The following is a 16856-nucleotide window of genomic DNA, read 5'->3' as shown; positions in this document are numbered from 1 at the left end:
TAAAACCCCATAATAGAATCTGGAAGGAACCAGTGGCGAATTAGTCTTCCAGGTTCTGATGTCATTCCTGCAGCACTCTATTCTGGAAAGGGGGCAGGGAGCAGCAGCTCATTTGCATTTAAAGATACATGCATGAAAACAGCATGTTTTTGCTTCCACTGAAAAATGGGCATTTACAACATGGTATAATATATGATCTGTGGGGTATTTTGAGCTGAAACTTCAGAAACACATTCTGGGGACACCTGAGACTTATATTACAGATTGTAAAAAGGTGCATAATAGGTCCCCTTTAAAAAATGCTGAATTTAATTTTATGCTTGAAAATTTACAATTTATTTTCATTTGTCATTTAATTCCTTCCTCAATGAGTTTTCCTTATACAGTAACATTAGAATAAAGTGGCCTGTATTTTCTGCAATGTATTTTCTCCTCCTTTGTGTCAGTATTTCTTTCTGTTTGTCCCTCTGTTTGGTCTTACTTCAGCTACGGCACTATTAAGATATCATGTCCAATGACATTCAGTCCCAGTCAGTTCACTGTAAGATCCATGAGTAAAGGTCATTGTTTTATTTAGCACAGCAGATGATATTGATATTGTTAATGATATTAAACTGAGCCGTTACATAATAATGGCAGTAATGGACAAATCCACAAACTGTTTCAATCTTTCAGGTCACAAGTGGGTCTTTTAAATGAATACAGTACAAAGATCCAGTAATGGGTGATATAATGACTTCTGAGTGTCCAAATGGGTCATAAAAGTTAGGATAATTTATAATTCATAATATTTTTCATTTATTCACAGTTCTAGACAAACAGCATTCACACATTTAACTTCTGTAATGTTGTGAAGCAGCATATTTGATGAGAGATTATATGATATTATTGGTTATTGTATTACCTCCATTCATGCGACTTTAGTTTAAGAAATATACAAAGATTAAATGTGCACAGTAACACCAGGAATATGTTATAATCATATATAGGGTCATTTTTCGCTCCACGAAAGATTTAGTTGCTGCAGTTCTCATCTCACCACTAGATGGCAGAACTGGTTCTTCTCAGCACATAATATATGATCTTCACTGGTGAGATGATGACACAATGTATGTTACATTACCCCTCACACCCAGGCCATCGACAGACAGGGATGACTGGGAACACAGGTTCATGTACTCCTTGTTTGTTCATTAAGGCAAGACACTGCAGGCAAAACCAGTGTTTTTTTGTTTTGTTTTTTTCATGCACTGGTCAATTTTGAGAAAGTTTGCTTCCGTAACTTGCCTATTATTTCAGACTAGTGTAAAGAAAACATCCAAAATGTCTGTAGAAAATGTCAATTTCAAACATATCTTTAAGGCTGTTTTCTCAAAATGAGTTTTTCTCCTGCACTGAGGCAGACATCTCAGAATTTTTTTTTTTTTTTTTTTTTTGGGCTGTTGACAGCATTTTCTGATTTATGGAGATAAAAAAGTCCCTTCTGTAAAAACGTAACATGTCAAAATTTTGAACCTGGCCATGTCCAATGGTCCAAGGTTTCTCTTCTGGAAATGTAAGAAAATCAGTGCATATTGACACAGACGCAGTGGTGCAGTAATGCTGATGTAATGAGGTCACAGGTGGATGTTTGTAGAGTAATTTACAATGGCTTCGAACTTGGCTCAGCCAATCAGAATCAAGGACAGGAACTATCCTTTTTAAACCACATTCTAAAAAATAATGTGTTGGCTCTACAAAAAAAAAAATTAACGCAACGGTTTGCATCAATTTTTTTGAGTTATGACAACTTTGAATGAACTTACGTTCCACCAACAGTGTTGGGCATGTTACTTTAAAAAAGTAATTAGTTATAGTTACTAGTTACTTCTCACATCATTATAAAAGTAACTAATTGCCAGGGAAAGTAACTATTGCATTACTTTAAAAAAAATGTAAATATGTCAAATAACTTGAATGCCCCCAATATTAAATATAAGTCTAAGAATAAATTATTCTTGATCCGACTCGTGGCTCATGATCCGCTCTTGCTTATGAAATTTCTCTGTACTGTCATTAAAGAAAATGTAGTTTCATATATATGTTTAAATAGTCCTATGTTATGTTTTAAATTCATTTATTTGATTATGAAAAGTGAACACCATGAGAAAGATGCATCATAAGATGCGCAATATATCGGGAGTCATGGAGTGGGTCAGACATGATTTTGACCACTTCATTAAGTTTTGTTTTATAGAAAGCCTCTCTTTAAAGTGAATTTCGTTTTGTAAAAATTGTATCTTAATTTTAATAAATGTTTCATCAACCAATTGCCTGGATTTAATAAATAAGAAGCAAATATAGCAGGCAATATAATCATGGATGCGAGGGCGCGATCACTGACGCGTGAACTGGAGTGCGACTTATAGGCTAAATGAACCAAAACTCAGCGGCTGCTTGCCTCGCAGACATGAGAAATATATCTATAGAAAGCTTGAAATATCTACTTTAAAACGAAATAATTAAAAACGAAAAGAGTCTACTCTGATTACGTAATCCAAATGAAATGTGCATTTTCTCTCTAGGCGCGTCCAGTATCTGTGGAGATGATGAGAGTCAGCAATGTCAACTTCATCTTCCCAGCCGACACTGATTCAGAAAACATTACTTTATTAATAAACAATTAAAATGTCTCCTTGCTGTTTTTTGTCATATTCATAATCATTACTTTTGCCGGTTCTTTATGGCAAGCGTTATGCGTGCACTTGAGTGCATAGCCTATATTACATAAACGCTCATTATTAGTTTATTCTCTCCAGTATTTAAGAAATTAAATTAATATATATGTGATTAGTCAACTAATGGCTTAAATGAACAACTACTAGTTGACTAGAAAAACTTATTTCACATATTTTCGATCCAGCATATCACGTTTATCGCAGTAGATAGGACCTTCGAACCAGAAAGACACAGCTTACATTTTACTAAAAGGTTTTAGTCTTTATGCTCAACTAAAGTGAAATAATGAGGATATTTCCACTTTGAGAAACTCGTCTTGCTCTCGCCTTGACTCGCCATGACTGCCGCACATACTTGAATAAACGGAAACACGCCCACAGTGTTCATGTTTACAGTGGTTGGCATCCACCAATCCTACAATGCGTCGCTGCTGTAAACAGGTTAGGCTGTAGGCTACACTTCAGCCAAAATTAATTAATTTTAAAAAGTAACGTACAACGCACCATATGGTAACGGTAACGGAGTTAATTTATTTAAAAAGTAATGCATTACAGTATTAGTTACTGTCAAAAGTAACCGTTACTGCCCAACACTGTCCACCAACACACTACATTGAGTTAGAGGAACTTAATAATTTGTAGCATAAACACATTTTTTTGTTGATTACTTAAAAAAATGAAGTCGCTCCAACTACCAGAGTTGTATCCCTGGAACCAATTAATCTTACCTATTTCAATTCAAATCAACAGCTGTCATCGCACATGCTATCATAACAGTGGCGTGCACAGACCTCCGGGAGGGCAGGGGCTAAATCGCGTTCCGGGGGGAGGTTGTGGTTGTGGGTCTCCGTCGGTAGAAATTGTATTTCGGGTGAGGAGAAATGGGAACGTGGGGGCACCACGATGCGACCACAAAGGGCACTTTAACTTTTGCGATCAAAGGGGCAGGGGCTCAAGCCTCTGATGTTAAGTTGATGTAATGATCAACATTATGGATGAATGAATGAATGAGGCATTTATATAGCGCTTTCATATATACTACTGTACACCCAAAGCACTTTACAATCGTATCTGGGGTCTCTCCTCAACCACCACCAGTGTGCAGCATCCACTTGGATGATGCAACGGCAGCTGCAGTACAACAACACCAGTACGCTCATCGCACACCAGCTGTAGGTGGAGAGGAGAGAGAGTGATATAGGCAGTTTAGTGGATGGGGATTATTAGGAGGCCATGATTGGTAAGGGCCAATGGAGGGAATTTAGCCAGGACACCGGGGTTACACCCTAACTCTTTATGAGAAGTGCCATGGGATTTTTAATGACCACATAAAGTCAGGACCTCGGTTTAACGTCTCATCCAACGTTCTCAACAGAACTCTACAAAATAATGTTTGCAACTCAAAAGGTTTAATTAAAACAATAAAAAAGAATTGTTAACTTGCAACCATGCATTTATTTAAGTTGTGGTAACAGTTCCTCTGAATTACTTTTTAGAGTGTACATTGTAACTTGTTTATAATGCATTGTAAATCTGTAATAATATTTCACAATATTACTGTTAGTATGTACTATATTTTTTATTTAAAGGTGCCCTAGATTCAAAATTTGAATTTACCTTGGCATAGTTGAATAACAAGTTCAGTACATGGAAAAGACATACATTGAGTTTCAAACTCCATTGCTTTCTCTTTCTTATGTAAATCTCATTTGTTTAAAAGACTTCTGGAAAACACGCAGATCTCAACATAACACCGACTGTTACGTAACAGTCGGGGTGTACGCCCCCAATATTTGCATATGCCAGCCCATGTTCCCAACATTATGAAAGGCATTAGACAAGGGCAGCCAGTAACATCTGGATCTGCACATGTGAATCAAATGACTAGGTAAGCAAGAACAACAGCGAAAATGGCAGATGGAGCGATAATAACTGACATGATCCATGATAGCATGATATTTTTAGTGATATTTGTAAATTGTCTATCTAAATGTTTCATTAGCATGTTGCTAATCTACTGTTAAATGAGGTTAAAGTTACCATCATTTCTTACTGAATTCACGGAGACAAGAGCCATTGCTATTTTCATTTTTTAAACACTTGCAGTCTGTATAATGCATAAACACAACTTCATTCTTTATAAATCTCTCCAACAGTGTAGCATTAGCCGTTAGCAACGGAGCATAGCCTCAAACTCATAGAGAATCAAATATAAACATCAAAATAAATACTTTACTCACATAATTCGAAGCATGCATACAGCATGCATGACGAACATCTTGTAAAGATCCATTTGAGGGTTATATTAGCTGTGTGAACTTTGTAAATGTGCTGTAATATAATCGAGAGCTCGTGTGGCAGGGAGCACGCGAATTAAAGGGGCAGCGCGCTGAAAAAATCAGTGCATAGTTAATGATGCCCCAAAATAGGCAGTTAAAAAAATTAATTAAAAAAAATCTATGGGGTATTTTGAGCTGAAACTTCACAGACACATTCAGGGGACACCTTAGACTTATATTACATCTTCTGAAAAAGCATTCTTGGGCACCTTTAATAAATGCAGCCTTGGTGAGCATAAGAGAATTCTTTCAAAAACATAAAAAATCTTACCACCCCCAGTCTTTTGAACGGTATATATTATAAATGAGCAGGTTTACAGTATGACAGATTTCACCCCGTCCTCTGCTCATGAATGTGTGTGATGGAGAACTTCCTGTGTGTTTTGTGATTGCTCCTCTCTCATTCGATTAGCCTGCTGTGCTGCTCCAGTCTGATTGGATTATATGCTATGTAATGAATCTGATTGGCTGAGAGCAGTAACGATCGGTCTTATAGCTGGGGAGACAGGACATGTGAAGATGTGTTTTCTGTCGTGCCTGTGTGTTTGTGTGCACCTCAGTTTGTTTTCTACATTGAATAAAGTAGATTCATTGACGTGTGCTGCTGTACCCTGCTCTCACTATTAGTTATCTTTTCCTTCTTCCTCAAATACTTTTTTTATCAATCAAGATGTTTTAAATTGAAAATTTACAAAGAAAAAGTTCTCTTTCTTCTCTATTGTTCAGTTCAATTCACATTTATTTGTATAGCGCTTTTCACAGTACATTTAGTTTCAAAGCAGCTATTGTGACGTATATCGGAGTGTAACTGCTTCTTGAACAAGAACAAATGTAGGGCAGGACTTGATTTTGTACATCAGGGATTGATTGGATGGTTGTGGTTTGCTATTGGTGGAGTGTCAATCACATGTGAGTTTGACAGGTTGCCCCGCCCGTTCACCAGTAAACACATCATCAGAGAAGAGATGACGCTGCAAGAGGGAGGGGAAGTTATTTTGATTAAAGATTAAGAATTTAAATTCATTTAAAAAAAAATTATGTGTATGGATAAATCTTGCAATATTCCATAAAACTAAGAATTGTCCATTTTGATTGAAATAGCATTTTATAGAAGGCATTTGCCAGTAGCTTTATTAATTGGTTCACTTAATATTTACATTTAAGTAGAGCTCGCTGTTATTTTGAGGGGTGTGACATTTCCCGGTACCCATCACAACACAACACACTGGGCCAGCTAACCAATCACAGCACACATCGTATTTCTGAAGGAGGAGTTTCATCAAATCAGGAACTAAACGGTGTGTCCGAGCCAGACTGGGGAGAGAGGTGCTGTAATACTGTAAAATGTGGAAAAAAATTTTTTTTTTGAACAATCAAGCATGAAATCACCTACTTAGTGTATAATGCTGTCTATGTTTTTAGGTATTGTAGTGACCCAAAAATAATTTAACACTAAAAAAAGTCTGAACATCACTGCGTAATATAACAAAATCCATTATCCATTAAAGTGTCTGTATCTGCCTGTTTCTGCCATGAAATAAAAAAGGTAACTGCAACTTTTTATCTCCTAATTCTTAATTTTTTCTTGCAATTGTGAGTTTATATCTCACAATTCTGACCTTTTTACTCAGATTTGCGTATTATAAAGTCAGAACTGTGAGATATAAACATGCAATTGCGTGTTATAATGTGCAATTGTGAGGGAAAAAAGACTGACGTTTTTTTATCTGACATACTTTATATCTCACAACACAATTCTGTCTTTATAACTTGCAATTGCATATTATAAAGTCAGAATTGTGAGATATAAACTCACAATTCTGAGAAAAAAATCCGAATTGTGAGATAAAAAGTCGCAATTACCTTTTTCATTTTTTTAATTTAGTGGCGGAAACATGCTTCCACAGCTTGTCCCAAATGCTGCAGGATCTTTTAAAAAACTAACATTTTTTGGTCTCAGTGTATTTTTTCATGCATATTTAGTGGATGTATGAAGTTCTCAAGTTCACACAGGTGTAGAGAATCCTCTAACCACAAACAAACACAAAGTCACACAAAACTGACATAATTTTTCAACCCCAAATCTGTTGTTTTATTACTTAAAACTGTAGAAAGGTCTTTTTTGACATTTGTGCGTGTGGTCATTTTTGGGAAGCTACGTGGATGTGTCTGTGTATCGAATATTTTATCAGTATCCAGCAATTGAATGGTGGTCCTTTCGGTTTCTATGGCTGCCGTTGCCATAACATTCTGTCTCCGGGGGCTTGTAATTAGGCAGGAGAGATTGACAGAGCACAGTTGTGTGGCAGAGAATCAGGGTGGTACAGTACGTGTGGGTATGAATGTGTGTGTTTGTGTTGGCCACCCAAGAGCCAAACTTCTGTCTCCCTGTCCATCAACATTCACTTCCTGCCTCACTAAATTTAAAATTTTGGACGGCACAGCCAGACCTGCTGAGTATTTAATGAGCGTCATGATGGAATGTCTGTCTGTACTGTAGGTACAGTAGAAATGAGCTGTATCTGGTGTGAGTGTGAGCTGCGTGTGGCTTTGGCTGTGTTTACAGTGGCATACTGCTTACTGCTTACTTCAAAAGTGTTTTGCAGTATGCAATAAGCATTTTAAACACACTCAATAATGTAAGATGAAAAATGTAAGATTAAGCCTAAATTTAAGAGATGTATGTATATACATTTATCAAATAATTTATATTTCATATAAAAATATATATAATGTATATTCACAGTATGATCAAATATTGAGTCAAGAATGCATTAAAAGAATGGATTTTTGAACTTTAATTTTTGGATTAAAGACTTTGAGCTTCATACAGCCAACCGTGACAATTGCATTGTGGGATACATTATTTCCCCAGCAAGTGTGCTCTGGTTGAACAGTATGCTGCACATTCTTGCAAATGTAGGATGCTGAGTTTATAGCCAAATATAGCCAATGTTAGGATTAAGGTCCTAAAACATATGAATTTATTTCACAATTAATTAGACATTTTACTTTTTTGTAATTCTTATTATTCTCAAGAAATTGATTTTATTGCTGTATTTAAGAAAAAAATACTGAAATTCAGTAGTTTTTATCTACACACAGTTTGAGGTCAGTACAATTTTTAAAAAATATTTTTTTGAGCAAGTATGCATTAAATTGATCAGTAGTGGCAGTAAAGACATTTGTAATGTTACAAAATATTTCTATTTCAAATAAATGCTGTTTAAACGTTCTATTCATCAAAGAATACTGAAAAGAAATGTTTTTTTTAAATATGAAGCAGCACAACTGTTTTCAACATTGATATTAATCAGAAATGTTTCTTGAGCAGCAAATTAGCATATTAAAGTGATTTATGAAGGATCATGTGACACTGAAGACTGGAGTAAGGATGCTGAAAATGTATCTTTGATCACAGGAAAAAAGTACATCTTAAAATATATTATAATAGAAAACTGTTATTTTAAATTGTAATAAAATTTCACAATATTACTGTATTTACTGTGTTTTTGATTAAATAAATGCAGCAGAAGAGACTTCTTTTGAATGATCCCAAACTTTTGAATAGTAGTTTAAATTAAAGACACATACACATGTATACAGCGTTAAATTAAAATTGCACTAATCATTTTTTGTTTGATTTTGACACAAAACCCCAGTTTATATACTGCATACTACTTTCTATAAGAAATAGTAGGTAGTATGCAATTTGACTTTCTCTATCACTCTTCTTGTCTTGACCTTATAAATATGTCTCTTTCTCTCTCTCTCTCTCTGTGTGTGTGTGTTTCTGGTCTCTCAGTGAGGAGCTAGATGATTCTCAGCCCAACGCTCATGTCACCTGTCCTGTTAAGACCATGACCAAAGCCCCAGGAACACCTGTCAGAAACACAACAGGTAAGACACCCTGAATATCAGCACATGACTGAAGCTTCGACCTCTCTCCTGTCCAGATACTGACCACAGCGTTCTTCTAATAAGCACTGTGTATATAATGCTGCACAGTACATACAATAGAGATGCGCGGATCTGCTCTAATGTCACCTGAATCTGCCGTTAAAAATATATCATCCATCTGCCACTCACCCGAACCTATGATCTCTGATTTATCTATCATTAATGATTTATCTCATCCACCCGTGACCCACCCGCAGAATGTTATTTTTTTATTTCTTGGTCCACCCGACCCGCGGATAATCCGCACATCACTAATATATTCTATAAATGGACACACTACACTGAAAAAAATGTGCCGTAGGATTTACTCTGAAGTTGCTAGTAAATTTCACAAATAATTACAAAGAAACTGCAAGTAACACACTGGTGTCATGTAGTGCTCTGAGACATGGGTTGAGGATCCGAATGCAGCTTTTATTGGGGCAATCCAGAACAGGCAAGGCTCAAAACCACTGGGCAAACAATGACAGGCAAACAGGGAAATCCAGGGAGACAAGCAGAAGATAGTGATGGGCGCTTTCGAAACACTGCTTCATGAAGCTTCGAAACCTTTACGAAGCTTTTGTTTCGAATTAGTGGTTCGGAGCATGTTTTAAACTGCCAAAGTCACGTGATTTCAGTAAACGAGGCTTCATTACATTCGAAATTTCAATGGTTCACTGCTGGGGGTGATCTCTGTGAACCCATGAAGCATGCCAATTCATTGAGATCGCCCCCCAGCGGTGTCTGTTTATTACCTGAGTATTAAGTGTTTAAAAGTGTCTATTACCTGATCTCTGAAGAGTTTTACACAATTGTAGGCATCTTAATGAGGTATTTGTATAATTTAAAGGAATAATAGTCATTATTGAGTAAACAAAATGGTGTATAAATCTTAATTGTATGTGCAACATTGACTGAGTATTTTGAGTCTCTTTCACACTGGTAAGAAAAAAACTGAGGTGGTATCGCCGGCGATACCTCAGACTCCAGAGTGTTACTAGTCTTTGTTTAGCTGACCCATCCATAGAATAAAGCCCTGAAAATTGATAAAAGAATACATATTATACAGACACTTAAAGGTGCCCTCGAATGAAAAATTTAATTTATCTTGGCATAGTTGAATAACAAGAGTTCAGTACATGGAAATGACATACAGTGAGTCTCAAACTCCATTGTTTCCTCCTTCTTATATAAATCTCATTTGTTTAAAAGACCTCCGAAGAACAGGTGAATCTCAACATAACACCGACTGTTACGTAACAGTCGGGATCATTAATATGTACGCCCCCAATATTTGCACATGCCAGCCCATGTTCCCAACATTATGAAAGGCATTAGACAAGGGCAGGCAGTATTAGCATCTGGATGTGCACAGCTGAATCAACAGACTAGGTAAGCAAGCAAGAACAATAGCAAAAAATGGCAGATGGAGCAATAATAACTGACATGATCCATGATTACATGATATTTTTAGTGATATTTGTAAATTGTCTTTCTAAATGTTTCGTTAGCATGTTGCTAATGTACTGTTAAATGTGGTTAAAGTTACCATCGTTTCTTACTGTATTCACGGAGACAAGAGCCGTCGCTATTTTCATTTTTAAACACTTGCAGTCTGTATAATGCACAAACACAACTTCATTCTTTATAAATCTCTCCAACAGTGTAGCATTAGCCGTTAGCCACGGAGCACAGCCTCAAATTCATTCAGAATCAAATGTAAACAATATAACAGTATACAATACTCACATAATCCGACGCATGCATGCCACATGCATGACGAACACTTTGTAAAGATCCATTTGAGGGTTATATTAGCTGTGTAAACTTTGTTTAGGCACTGTTTAAGGCAAGCGCGAGCTCCGTGGGCGGAGAGCACAAGATTTAAAGGGGCCGCACAGCATAAATCGGCTCATATTTAATGATGCCCCAAAATAGGCAGTTAAAAAAATTAATAGAAAAAAATCTATGGGGTATTTTGAGCTGAAACTTCACAGACACATTCAGGGGACACCTTAGACTTATATTACATCTTGTAAAAAAACGTTCAATGGCACCTTTAATATTTAATGGTATTAGATGATTAGTTAATTCCATTTTATAGATTATACTTTCAATAAAACATTTGCAATGGATTTGTAAAAGATGTTTTAATGCATGTTTGGCATGAGTTTTTGTTGCATTTACACGGTTTTGACCAGCAGGGGTCACCAGCGTGTGGTGTTTCGAATGCTTCGAAACAGTGAATCATTTTGCTAAGCAATTGGTTCAATTGATTCAAAGCTTTTAAAAGCTTAATTTCTCCCATCACTAGCAGAAGATAAAAAACCATTAGACGGAAAACCAGAAATAACACTCAGAATTGCAGTGTGACACATACAAGACTTCGCAAAGAGTGATTAAGTTAATCAGGTTTATATAGCAGAGTTAACAAATGTAAATGAGAAACAGCTGAAACTAAATAGTTATAATGAGTCTGGGCAAAGGATTCTAGGATATGTAGTTCATGATGGAATGACAGTGTTCTGGGGAGAAGTGCCCTCTGGTGGATTTCCTGGGGACTCCAGCTGGTGATTGTAACCACTGGAGTTTTGATAGTCTTTTCTTCTCTTTTGTGCCATATACAGTATATCAAAGTGAAACAGCATTTTTGTTTAAATGTAGGGCTGGACTTTGTCCATGGGGAATTGATTGGATGGTTGTGGTTTGCTATTGGTTGATCTCATGTGAGTGACAGGTTGCTCCACCCTCACACCAGTAAACACATCATCAGAGAACAGATGAAGCTGCAAGAGGGAAGGGAAATTATTTTGATTCAAGATTATGAGGGGAAAAGGAATTTTAAAAATAATGATGTGCACGAATAAGTCATTGATGATAATTACTGCAATATTCCATAAAAAAATATAAGTTGTCAGTTTTGATTTCATGGTGACTTTAACTGCCATTCTTCCTCTAGAAGACTAATTAGTATCTCTGTTTGTATCTGTTACTTTTCTGTTTTATATTCAAACTGCAGGCCTTAGATGCACCTTTGTGTTTGGCAGGTCTCATTACTCCCACTTTTGGTGTGGTGAGCAACAGTACACCTTTGGGCCCCGCCTTGGACCGACCCATGCCCCGCCCACACCCAAAAGACGAAGCCTCATTGGTCCAGATGGCAGAACACATCCCTGCTGGAACACGCACTCCTATGTGTGCTCACTGCGACATGGTTATCAGGTATGCAAACAAGTATTAGTATAGTAAGATGCTGAGTCAGAATTTGCCCAAAATGAGGTATTTTATAAGGTTACACATTTCTGTCTATCATTTGAAACAGTCTTTGTGTTGGGATTATGCCTGTGATTCCCTGCAGTGCTGTCTAGGTAGGAAACTCACTAGTTTTGGAATGAATATACAATATAAAAAACTGTATAATGCAAAAAAAAAAAAGTGATATCTGAAAACATATTTAACAACAGCTGCCACTATCAGTCCAGAATTGTTATTCCAGTTTTAGTTGAACATACTGACATTGACATTTTGTTTTCTCTGCACCTCTAGCACAGTATTACAGGATGTCATATTCATAGAATCACAATTACATTAATAGAGTTTCACAATGACAATGTCACAACACATGTTCATACTGATTAACTTTCCTCACAAGCCTCCATATGACCTCTCACTTACCCTTTTTACTAACCCTCAAATCTGCTGCTCTTTATGATTCTGTTCTAATACATAGTGAGTTGCCTATGTAGGCAGCATTATAAGGCATCATGGGTGCATGTCTATCCAAAAGACTCTTCTAAAGCAGCATCTCATACTGTATATCCTTCATGGAGTAGGCAATCGTATAATTCCTTTATTATTTTATTAATGTAATATTTATTACTAATATAATATTAATAAATATCAATATCAATATCAATATCAAATAAAAATCAATAAATTAATAAAATGAATTTAGTAACAAAGTATTTATTAAAATATATAAACTTAAATTGAATATTTATTCTAATATTTGTATAATTATTATTAATATAATTTATTAATAAAATAAATTATTACAAAGTATTTATAAATAATTCATATAAACTTAAATGGACTATTTCTTACAATATCTGTCTAATTATTGTCAATAGAATATATTAATATTATTAATTAACAAAGGTTTTTTAAAGTATTTTATAAAAAATCATATAAACAAATTAATTCTTACAATATCTATAATCATTATTAATAAAATGTATTACTATAATTAATTCAGTAACAAACTATTGATTAAAAAATTATTTATATAAACATAAATGGTCTATTTCTTCCAAAATCTGTATATATACTATAAATAAAATATATAAAAGGCATTAATATGTTCACAAACTTATGATTAAAAAAACATTCATATAAACATAAATTGACTATTTCTTCTGCTATTTGTGCTACTGTAAGTAACTCTATACTAAAATCAATGGAGCATGAAGTTTAAATCCCATCGATTTCCTTCATAGATTAATAGTTTTTGTGACTGACTGACTCTCTAATCAAACTGACTCACTAGGTTTTGAGCTTCTGTTTCTCCATCTTCCCTCCTGCTGTCTCGCTCTTTCACTTTGAAAATGAGATGATTAGCTTAAGAGCGATATTTAATAACAATAGTCACTCTAAACTCACCTCTTACTTTCACAGAGCGAACCGCGGCCACCTTATCCAACAAGAAACACACACCTGTGTAACACACACCAGATACCACACACTCACGGCGGCAAAGGAGATGGGAAAGTGTAGACTTAGTTACCTGTGTGTCTGTGTGTGTGAGAGAGTAATTAGGATCAGCCTCTTCTCACAGAGCCTTCATTTAGCAAATTAAACCTTGAATATTTATTCCAGATGAGAGTAAGCATTACACCAGACTGTCACACACACACACTGTTCTCTGTTTCACCTGCACACTAAATTACATCTGAGATTCAGATATTTGCTGAAGCCATTAGTGATTAAAGGTGAAGTGTGTAATCTATGCCTAAATTGTGGCAATTGTGGTCTGTTTGTTTGAGGCACTACCTGTCTATCTGATCAATGGAAAACAGACTTTATTGTGATATTTCCTTTGGTCAAGTCAAGCCAAGTGTATTTATATAGTGCTTTTCATAATACACATTGTTAAAGCAGATTTGCAGAAAATCATGATGTTAATATTTATAAAATCTTAACATCTTCATGTCTTTGAGTCACATTTAGCAAATTAGCTGGGGAATAATATAGTTTAAATTTTCTGATTATACAAGCAAGTATTGAGATTTGCTATAGTATATATACAAATTAGTTTAGTGCCCAATTCTCACTATTAACGATTTGCTTATTAGCATGCATATTATTAGCATATTGGCTGTTTATTAGTACTTATAAAACACATATCAATACCTTATTCTGCATGACCATATTCTACATCCTTACATCCCTTAACAACAACATTACTAACTGTTTAAGCAGTAATTAGATGTTTATTGAGGCAAAATTCGTAGTTAATAGTTAGTTAATAGTGAGAATTAGACCCTATTCTAAAGTGTGTCCATATATATAATGTATGCAGATAAAGTTGAACATACTTATATATGTAACTTTATATGAAGAGAGGAGGGTTAATAGGAGGGTTAAATATTGTATAAGAAATAAAAAAGAAGAAATACAGCAAAAAAAAAAAAAAAAAAACTGTTTATGGTGGCTTGTTAGTCTCTTACTGTCCAGGTGGGCTTTCCTTTGCCAGAATAAGCTGCAAATTGGACCAAAAATTTGACTAAGTCACAATATAACATTCACCCAATGTACAATACCACAAATCTGTATTGCTATTTGATGTGTGTGTGTGTTTTATCTTTGATATGCATGTACAGTGTATGTGTCTTTCAGGGGGCCGTTCCTGATGGCGATGGGGAAATCATGGCACCCGGAGGAGTTCACATGCGCTCACTGCAGTGTGTCTCTGAGTGAGCTGGGTTTTGTGGAGGAACAGGGCTCCGTCTACTGCCAACACTGCTACGAAGAGTTCTTTGCTCCGACCTGCGCGCGCTGCCAATACAAAATCCTGGGGGTCCGTGATTGTGTGATTCATAAACATGAAATATACTCAATCTCTAACTGCCTGTCGAATGCTTGAGCTTTTGGCTCGGTTATACAAATATATTCACACACAGAGAGACATTAATATGTCTTTTAGGACTGTTTGAACATTTTTTCTTCATTTTATGTGCATGTACACTACTGTTCAAAAGTTTGGGGTTAGTAAGAAGAAATTAATACTTTTATTCAGCAAGGACACATTCAATTGACAAAAGTGACAGACTATTTCAAATAAATGCTGTTTTTTTACTTTCTATTCATCAAAGAATCCTGAAATAAATGTTGCACGGCTTGCACAAAAATATTAAGTTTTAAACATTGATAATAATCAGAAATGTTTCTTGAGCAGCAAATGAGCATATCAGAATGATTTCTGAAGGATCATGTGACACTGAAGACTGGAGTAATGATGTTGAAAATTCAGCTTTGATCACAGGAATAAATTACATTTTAAAATATATTTAGATAGAAAACAGTTCTTTTAAATTGTAAAAAGTTTTTTTTTTTTTTATCAAATTAATGCAGCCTTGGTGAGCAGAAGAGAATTTTTTTTAATAACATTAAAAAATTGTTCTGACCCAAAACGTTTGAATGGTAGTGTATATGTAACTATGATGATGATTATGATGATGATGTGTTTTAACAGGAAGTGATCAATGCACTTAAGCAGACCTGGCATGTGTATTGTTTCCTGTGTGCATCCTGCCAGCAACCGATAAGAAATGATACTTTTCACCTCGAGGATGGAGAGCCGTACTGCGAGAGAGGTGTTTGTTTGTCTTTTGCTTTCTATAGACTTCTATTATTTGTTAATACTGAGCTAATGGACCACCTAACTCCAATATAATCCTTTCTGCATGAAATTCAGTTTCAAAGAACCTTTAGGCAAGGCAAAGCAAGGCAAGGCAAGCACATTTCATACACAATGGTAATTCAAAGTGCTTTACATAAAGAAGAAGAATAAAAATAGAACATAAGGAATAGAAATAACAGTAAAAACAGAGAATTTTGCTATCTGGATGGAAGAGCTAGGAAGTCTTAGGGAGTTTTTTTTGTTGTTGTTGTTGTTGTTGTCCATCAGAGCGGATCTAAATGGATCTTCCTCACTCGACAGGACCGCTGTCTAGCTCTACCTGTTAAGGCACTTCAAACTGATAAACAAAGTTTCTCATTACAGAAAATTTATTTCCAATTGTAATGTTAGGAAGTATTCTTTTATCCACCAGAGATTCAAGTAATATACAGCTATAACCGGGGCTCTGAACCGGTTCAAGGAACGAAAACGAAAACCGGAAACGAACGAAATTTTGACTGGAACATAACCAGAAACGGAAACGAAATCAAATTTAATCGTTCTGAACAGAAACGGTAATTTGAAATGGCCATTAACCGGTTAATAACGTTATTTTATCGTTCCGTTTAATATTTTGATTTGGCAGTCAACCAATCACGAATTCAAATAGTACAGCCTATGCAAATGTGACGCTGACGCATCCAAAGTGTGTGAAATGCCCGCGCTCAAGCTCTACAGTGAGATGCCCGCGCTGACGCGCTCAGCTGTCAAGTCATCATAGATTAGGTAAATTACAATGGCAATGCCCTGGCATTAGTTTTTCCGATGATATATGTCACCAACCGTCAAGTATTAGGAATGTCTAGTAATATGCAGTTTGTTGTGTGTTCTGAAACCAGCGAGTAGATACAATTTTCAACGTCACACCACGATCCGCAGCGCTTCTGTGAACGGAGAAAA

General features: G+C 35.6%; 1 protein-coding gene across 1 annotated transcript in view; it reads left to right on the top strand.

Moving 5' to 3' along the window:
* The window catches only part of pdlim5a (PDZ and LIM domain 5a), a 61867-nt gene that overhangs the window by 42272 nt on the left and 2739 nt on the right, over positions 1-16856 (top strand). The window contains exons 9-12 of the mRNA XM_048188691.1: positions 8862-8956; positions 12046-12220; positions 14894-15074; positions 15750-15870. Coding sequence (XP_048044648.1) covers positions 8862-8956; positions 12046-12220; positions 14894-15074; positions 15750-15870 — 572 coding nt within the window. The remainder of the gene's footprint in view (positions 1-8861; positions 8957-12045; positions 12221-14893; positions 15075-15749; positions 15871-16856) is intronic.

This window comes from Megalobrama amblycephala, linkage group LG4 (genome assembly GCF_018812025.1).
Source record: "Megalobrama amblycephala isolate DHTTF-2021 linkage group LG4, ASM1881202v1, whole genome shotgun sequence".
NCBI classification, from domain to species: Eukaryota; Metazoa; Chordata; class Actinopteri; order Cypriniformes; family Xenocyprididae; genus Megalobrama; species Megalobrama amblycephala.
The sequence above is the reverse complement of the archived record's forward strand: the minus strand, read 5'-3'. Positions and strand labels throughout refer to the sequence as shown.